Source organism: Poecilia formosa, unplaced genomic scaffold, assembly GCF_000485575.1.
Source record: "Poecilia formosa unplaced genomic scaffold, Poecilia_formosa-5.1.2 Scaffold101, whole genome shotgun sequence".
Classification (NCBI taxonomy): domain Eukaryota; kingdom Metazoa; phylum Chordata; class Actinopteri; order Cyprinodontiformes; family Poeciliidae; genus Poecilia; species Poecilia formosa.
In genome coordinates, this window is record NW_006800040.1 from 435,003 (window position 1) to 443,965 (window position 8,963).

An 8,963-nucleotide genomic window follows, 5' to 3' on the forward strand; every position below is an offset into this window, starting at 1 on the left:
TATATCTCAAACTGATGTATATCTCAAACTGAGTTTTCCAGCAGTTAATGTGCTGGAGAACTCAGTTCAATTAATGTGACAACTATTAACACAAATCCCTGCTGTAGTTAAATCTGGTTATCTCAAAAGTGCCACTTAGTGTGCCACCTCCAAGCAAACAGAACTATTATTCTAACTATCATGATGACCAACAAATCTTACCTCAGGAGGCAGCATGTTCCAATATAAATTGGTCAATACGACTGCTTTTCTGAGGGGATTAGTTCTGAACAGATGTAGTATAAAAGTAACAACATGAGCTTGTCGTGTACTGAAATCAACAGAATTTTAAAGCCATGTTGTTAGGAAAAAGCTGTAGAGATGGTAAATTTTTTTGTTGATCACCTACTTCAGGCCATGTTTTCCCTTCACTGATGCTCTTTGTGTCCACCGTTATCAAATTTGCTCTTTTTGATAGATTCAGCTAAAATATGAGAACACACAATGAATGAGCCTATTAATTATTCAGTCCTTCTGAGGTTGAATGATTAATAGGTCAATGTTAAGTGGCTTAACAAAGAAAAATCATTCCACTGAGTATTGTCAGGATTTCAAACAGAAGAAAATATCAGAGACCTTCAGAAATCCTGGCAAGCTATAAATTAATATCACTCAAATTATATTAGAAAAAAATCTGTCTGATTGGCAACAAATCACAGCTCAACTTCTGGCTATAAAGCACATTAAAACCACTGAAAATCCACCACATGAAAGTGCTGATAATTTAATTTCTGTTAATTTATCTAAATAAAAGTTAAACAAGCATACAGAGCACTTGTCTTGACAGCCAAAGTTGAGTTCTGAATTTTAAGATTTGCTGTTTTTACTTTATCCATCTATCTACAGATGGATGGATAAAGTAGAGCAATAGAGCAATGACCACAATAATGTTTAAATTAAATTTTAAAAATTGTGCAACTCTAATTTTAAATTGTAAAATTAGAATGATTAAAATGGAAAATATGTAGGGAATGGTGTTTAACCACTATTTAGTTTAACATGGTGTTTCAAAACAGACTCCAACTTTAGGAATCAACTAGTTGACACCATTACTCTGGCAAACTAAATTGACTCCTCATGAGCTTTAGTTTTATAGAAATTAAAGCTCCATCACATCACTGCTCTGTCTCATTCATTTATTTTATTCATTTGTTTTTTGAGTTTCTCATCATTTGTCCCTTTTGTTCCTCATTTTGTCTTCCTGTGTCACTGCTCTCACACTGTGCTCAGTTATTGTGGTTGGTGCCTTTGCCTCAAGTCGAGGTCTGATTGTCCCTCAGACGGGGCTTATTGGATGGAACCAAGCACCTACACAGTGCCATACACCTGCCCTGCCTGCCAGAAACTAGAACAAGATGAGTTCAATCGGCAGAGCCATCTCCATCAGTGTGTTGCACCGCTGCAGCAGCCGCCACCTTCACAACTGGAGCACTCTCTGCCACCACCTCACTTTGAAACTCTTATCACTTAGTCAGGGACTCGCTCACTTCCTGTTGCATCACTACACAACCAAACAGCAGGTGCCTTAACACAGAACAGCTTTTGTCTCCTGGTGGATCCTATCCTGTGGTGAGGTGAGCTGGACATCACACACTCCAAATGACCACAGAGTTGTATTGCAGAGAGCAATACAATCTTCTGCCATTCAGCGCCACAGAATGGCAGAAGATTTATTCTCTAGAGACAGTTTTGCTGCAATGAAAAAAAAATGAAGAAAAACAAAAACAAACCTTTTTGTAACAGGTTTACATGGAAATAGTCTTTAGCAGAGAAGCCCAGTGAAAGCAGCAGTTTATGAGCTCAGAATATTAATTAAAATGTATGTCGATAATAATGTGTATGAAAATATTTTCAGTATTAAAGCACCTGAAAGGGAAAGGAGTGTAGTAAGTAATTCATCTAAAAGCTCAACACTTCACAGGTTGTAGTTATTACTACTGTGGCACCATCTAGTGGTCATCCCTTTACACATCATTCTCATACAAAGTCATTTTGTCTGTCAGCCTTAAAGCCATCTGCAATGTTTCTGGGTTGAGATCAGAGTGTCTAAAAAACAATTGTTGTCATTTGTTCAATGTACAGTAAAAAGCCAAAGAAGCCACAGCGGCGGCAGATGAACAACAGACTGAAGCCTCTGACTCTGGCCTATGATGGAGACGCCGACATGTAGAAGTCTTCCTCCTTACAGACGTACTGTACAAAATTGTGTCCTCGCTCAGGACGCAGGGTTGCTGGTAATACCCGTTAATGTCAGGATCACGACTGGACATTGGTCAGCAAATATGCAGACTAAGTTTCTGACAGAAAAAGAAACCGCTGAGCTCAAGACACTACAACTCTGTGTTTATTAGCAGCTTTGATGTTTCCATTTTAACATTTTAATATAATTTTTTTTTAAAAATAGCCTTCATGACTTCACTAACTTCCTCTGGAAGTCTGCCTTTGCTTCTTTGATATCTACTACCACAAATTGCATTCAGATCATATTTAGGGGAGAGGAGGAAACCAGAAGAGATTTCCTGTAAAAGCACAAATATTCAGTCATTAGTTGTTCATTTCTTAACAGCTTAGTTGCATGGTCTTTGCTCTTGGTCCTTCAAAGAACATTTTGTCTTCTCTTAGTCATTGCTTGATGGACAGAACTTAAAAGTAAAAATTTCACCAAAAAAAAAAAAAGGAAAGCGAGCCCAAAGGATCCTCGAGCTGCCGTCATTCTGCCTGCCTCTCCCTTCTTATTTCCAGGCGTAATTTTGCACTATATTAGTGCAGCATGATATGTACTTATGTCTCGCTTTGCCATATGAAAACTGCCTCTCTCAATACAAGATGATGTACAACTCTTGTGCTAGAAATGTACAAAAATACCTTTTTGCTAACAGAACTTAACAATGTTTGATAATTTTTTGTAATACCTCTTGTATGTTGTACAACAGAATTTTGTAAATAGATTTTCTGTGATTTCACTTTGGCTATCTAATACACAATGTAATGCTCTGTATCCAAATCTCTGTTGTAGCCTTTATTTGAGCAGGTAACTGTGACTTTACATTAGGATTTTTCACCATATTAGGAAATTTAAGTTACATCAATAAAATACCCTTACCCATCTGAAACTACTAGATTAAAAATATCTCCCTAATCTATACATTTCTGATCAAAATCTTAAGAAAGGGCAGCGCTGTTTGCATTTTGTGCTGGTGGTTTGTAACCAGGTTGTCAGCTGGTTTCTAAATGCAAAAAAAAGAAACAGGAGCAAGAGAGAAAACAAACAATATAACATTTTATTGAATACATAGTAAGTTGCTCCACTCATATCGGAGTTTTTAAATATTCGTCCATCCCCAAAAGTTTTCTGTGGGATTCCATTCAAGATGATGTGCATGACCCAAACGAGGCTCTAAAGACAACAAGCTGCTTTGTCAGGTGGCAGACAGATGAAACCCCAACCCTTCTGGTCATACTGTCCGTTTAAATGACTTCTACTCTAGAGCTGTCTTCACTGAGCTGTATTAAAAAACTACTCATTCACATTGGAAGCCATCAGGTCCATCTAATAACTTTTATTCTCATCAGAAAATGTTAAGATATTCAGCCTTTCAATGGGCTGGCAAATCTAAATGGCCAGGTTTGTAGTGTGGGCTTTGAAGACTTTTATTTTGTTCTTTAAGGCCGTCTCTCAGAAGTCGCCTTTATAATAACTGAACTGTAGTCAGAATTAGTGAGGACCTTAATTTGAGAAGCTTGTGTCTTCACAGGCAACAGAACATCTAGCTCATTGCAGGTGAAACCTCTTTAGGTCTACCTTTAGACTTTTTCGTCCCATAATGTTTTAGAGGTTTATAATGAATATCTTACTACATCCAGCTTTGGCAGTCATGGCACTTTGTGAGACAAACTTGCTTGCGCAGCTCAACAATCCTGCCACATCCAAAGACAGAGAATGTCTTCCTATTTTTGTCTTCCTGACAAAAGCAGGAATACTTTTGTCAGGACAGAACTGAAAAGTAGGAATACTTTTGTCAGGGGAACTTGACAATGTAATGAAAATGACATGAAATACCCAGATTTTAACTGTTTGAGGCAGGTCTGAATAGAATCTTAAACTTTCGACCATCTGACAATTAGATCTGTTTGAGCTTAAATGCAAATTTACCTCTATTGCCCACAATAAGAAGTCTCTTGCTTCTGTGTTTTCATGTTGAACATTGCTGTTCTTGCCGAGGTCATCATCTACCTTTACATGAAATGTGAATACTTCAAAATTCTTTCTTAATGTTTTAACCAGAAATGGATTCCAGTTTCAGTTTTCACAAGTTGTTCTTTTCTTTATTTTGTTTTTAGAAATATAGTTGTTTATCTTTGATTACTTTTTCTGCTATTTAAAGGAAACCCATTATGCAAAATGTACTTTCTGATTCCTGCTACTGGAATCACAAACTGCTAATGATGCGGACAGTAGCAGTTTATTTGCATAAAAGTGACAGCAATAAAACAGCTCATTCTGAAAGGAATTCAAAGTAGGCAGAACTAAACAGGTGAAATATCATTGTCTTAAAATGATTTTGTGCAAAATATGTAAAGAACATTGTCTGTTTTGCCCATAGATCAATGTTCTTCAATTCCAGTCCTCAGGAGCCACTGCCCTGTGTGTTTTAGATGCGTCTTTGTTCCAGAACACCTGATTCAAATGATAGCATGACCTCCTCTGCATGTCATCCAGAGCTGCAGAAGCCTGTTTATCACCTACTTGTTCCAGTCAGGCATGTGGCAGAAGGAAGCACCTGCAACATGCAGGGCTGGGTCCCTGCGGGCCAGGACTGAGAAACGCTGCCACATCCATTCTGTTGTTTAAAGGGAAGCATATAAGGTCCTCTCAGCCATCAGTCTGCCATGTCTGTGCTTTGTATAATACCCATTTATACTTCAATCTGCATTTATAGTCTGTCTTTCAAAGAAATTGCTGCATTTAGCACAAAATTTTGTATGAAAAGACAGACTTTATAGTTTGTAGTAGTTAATTGATAAATGACTGAAGCCCAGTTGGAGGTGTTTAAAAAATTGAAACACGGGATGTTAATGGAGGGGTGTTCTGGTATTATTCATCTTGTATCACAGACAATGTAACCAACAGAAAGTCTTTATGGGAGGGTTTATTGTTAAACTCTAAATTCCTTCAGTAGACAGAGAGGTAATTAATTAAAAATTACATGTTGAACATGTTTTTTTTTCTCTTCCAAATGGCAGTGCCCTCAATTTTAAACAATAGTTTTAAAATACAACTCTTTGCATTCTAAATGGTCTTCCCCAAATACTCAAGTAATCCAAAATATAACAAGTCACTTTGAGGTGGTAGGAAGAATTATATTGTTTTGTGGAATGTGTACATGGAATGTTTAATTTATTTTTTTTCTAAGCTTATTATTTGTAAATAGTGGTTTTATTCTGAATTTTATTTATTACTAATGTGACATAATGTTTCTTTTTGTACTGCACATGTTTCACATGAAGGTAATTGAAAGAAAAAACAGGAGTGAATGTGGCTGTAAAAGTGAAAAGCTACCTTGTAAAAAAGTTGCTTCTAAACTTCTCTTTTTCTTTACTGTTTCTTTATATGTATTTGATTAACTACTGATAATAAACAATCAAAAACGTGTTCTGTTATCTTTGAGGTGGATTCAGTCAAACATAATTATGAACTGACATTTACTAGATTTCACAAGCACACCAATTGACCCATAACCATAAACCTTTTACCTCTTCATATTCATATACAATACAGCATTTAATCTAGAAGGAAATATGCAAAGTAATGAAGCAGTGCCCAATATAGTCCAAACCAATAATGAAATTGTGCAATACAAATACAAGATTATTTGTATTGCACAAATTCAGTAACAAGGCATTTCAATGTGCTTTACACAATGCAGCAACCAATTCTGATTTCTTTTCAAATGCTATCGTCAAGCAAATATACATCATATTGATCAATGCTCCACTGACTAGGAATCAAAAGCAACTCTAAACAGGTAGAATTTTAGCCTTGATTTAATGCAACTCAGTGTTTTAGCAGTTTTACAGTTTTCTATGAGTTTGTTCCACATTATAGCAGCATAGAAACTGAATGCTGCTTTTTTTCCATTTGATTCTGGTTCTGAGGAGCAGAGCAGACTAGAACCAGAAGGCCTGAGTGGACTAGGAGGTGATAGTGGAAGGTAAGCGGAAGGACGTTAGAAGAGGGGTGATGTTCTCTGTTGATTTTAGTGAGAAGTGAGCAGCCGCGTTCTGGATCAGTCTAATTTTCTTAGGCAGTCCTATGAAAATACTGTTGCAGTGATCAATAGAACTTAAGATAAACTCATGGATGAGTTTCTTTAGAAATTGCTCTAAAGAAAGACTTTCTAAAGAAACTCTAAATAATCATTTCCAGTAGACTTTTACTCCTAGAAATGTTCTTTAGGTGTGACCCAAACCAGTCCAGTACTGTAGCAGAGAGTCCGACCCAACTCTTCAGTCACTTCAGTTTAACGGTCAACAGTTGACACACCTCTTTCCTTGTTTTTAGGAGAATTTCAAAGACTGATTATGTTTCCAAACACCAGACTGACTGCACCTGAAATGGATATTTTATTTGCAGAAACAGATTTCTGTAAGACAAACATTATTTCAGAAAAACTGAATTTTCGTATAAGACCTGAAAACATTGTGGTTGATCTGAATTTAACTATCAGTCTTGTAATTTGCATGCATGAAAAAACATGTGGATAGCCCACCAGAGCTGGTCCTGTAGATCACAGTATCAGTGATCTACACTTGTTCTTTTTAATGGGTTGAAAGAGCCAGAAGGAAACCTGACAGATTTGTGTTTAATTTTGTGTTTTACTTATTTTGTCAGATAATGATGCCAGCTGCATTGTGACTGAATTGTTTACTTTTTTTACATCATCAGATATTTTATTTAATTTTGTAACATATCATAATAGCATTGAAATAATATAATGTAAATTTGTGTTTCTACAATGTTTTACAAAATATCCTTAGCATGTTTCATCACAATGTCAAAATTCTGTATCTTTTCGAGTGATTTAAATGTGTAGACTATGGGTGTTTTAAATAACATATTGGACCGTTTTATTCATCAACTGTAAATGTAGAGCAGAGAAGAGGAAGGCTCCAGGGGTATGGAGTCTACAATAATATAATGCACCAATAGATGTCGCTAAAACACTGCTCAACTTCCCAGCTTTACCAAGCTATTCACCCAATGGCAGAGCCACTTTATTAAAAGTTTAACATCGTTCCATATGTAAATAGTCAAGTGTAAACATTAAAGTAAATATTCATATTTGTTTGATTTTGACTTTTTAGGGATAGGGCTTTAGACATCTATATTCTTTGTACGTTTTTGACTAAGACCACCATTTGCCTTAAACTTCTACTTCTCGTCTAGAAGTGGGATTAGATAAGATGAGAGTGCTTTGCTGGAGAGGGATGGGTCAGTGGATATTAACCTTTGTCAAAGAATTCTTGCTCAAAACACAAGAAGCTGGGACACAGTGCTTCAACATTCAGACAGTCCAGATTCTGCTGGCTTCTCCCTGCTGCACTTATTCTGTCCTGATGTGCGTGCAGACAATCACATCTGATTATTTCATTCTTCTGTTGGTTAAATTGCTGTCCTCTGCTTGTTTAAATAATGTAATCACCTTTATCATTGGAGTCCATGATTATCATCAGATGTTTGGGAAGTGAAACAGAGACAGGCTACATGGTTTTGGTTGTCTCATCAGTCTTCACATAATCATGTCTCTGTCTTCCAAATAAATTTCATCTGCCAAGAAAAGGATGTCCTACAGGCTGTGCTAATCAATTAAAGTCATGTTATGACTTTAATTGATTAAAAGGTGACTTCACCACAACCTCAAAAACACAAAGATAAAAAAGAAATATTCAACAGATGGCGGAGAAATCCTTTTTATTCTGTATCAACAAACAGAAAACTATTTTCTTTCTGTATAGATATAACTCTTCACATCTGCCTTTATATGTGGCCTAACATTTTATTTAATTTTCAATGTTTTTTTTGGATTTTTTTTTTTTTTTTTAGAAATGTATATTTAAATGAATTCAAATGATTTTTTTGTGAAATGCCTCAACATGACTTTTAGTGTTAACAGGTGCTATATGAATAAATAGAACTAAATTGGTCTGTATTTGGATTGTTTTGGGTTGTGATTACTTTTGGTTCTCACGTTTTACTCAATTTGAGATTATGTGTTCTTAGTTTGCTCCATTTATAGGTTCACTTACACTCAATATTCTTGATTTGTCTTCGATTCAGTTGATCGTTTTATGGCTTGTTCGGATCCCTGTGTATTCATCTCTTCATTTCTTTGTCATTTTTTCTCAGCTCCTCAGCACTCCACCAGGGATAAGAGGTGCTGATGAATGGATCATGAATGGCTCAAAATTCAAAGAAAGTATTATGACAAGGCACTGAGTGGAAAATAACATAAACTAACTGTGTGAGGAACTTAAAACAGAAAATGTCTCAAATGCTAGATGAATTTCAAAATGAAGCTACTAAAATGTTAAAATAAAGATTGGGCTATTGTGTTGTAACATTTAAGCACTTTCTTAAATAAAATTATTTCACTTTACAAAAGTGTTAAAAATAGAGAATTTTATCTCATAATTTGATCTTTCATCTGCTGTTAGGAGATCAAATTCCATTATATTAAAACTTAAAAGTGGAATAGATTTCTTGTATAAGAGCCAGTTTTGAAAATCTTTCTAACAATATTAATGAAGTTGAAGGTGCAAAAATCTCAGTCACAAAATGGACAGAAACTGATATCTATATTGAATTTCTTTTGCAGAAAGTCATTACAGGCAAAACGTCAGACATAATTTTGAATTTCTTTAAT

General features: G+C 35.6%; 1 protein-coding gene across 1 annotated transcript in view; it reads left to right on the forward strand.

Moving 5' to 3' along the window:
- The window catches only part of thsd7aa (thrombospondin, type I, domain containing 7Aa), a 126,176-nt gene extending 121,441 nt beyond the window's left edge, over window positions 1-4,735 (forward strand). The window contains exons 27-28 of the mRNA XM_016674785.1: window positions 1,501-1,613; window positions 2,122-4,735. Coding sequence (XP_016530271.1) covers window positions 1,501-1,613; window positions 2,122-2,209 — 201 coding nt within the window. The 3' untranslated portion in view covers window positions 2,210-4,735. The remainder of the gene's footprint in view (window positions 1-1,500; window positions 1,614-2,121) is intronic.
- Window positions 4,736-8,963: the final 4,228 nt, after the last annotated feature.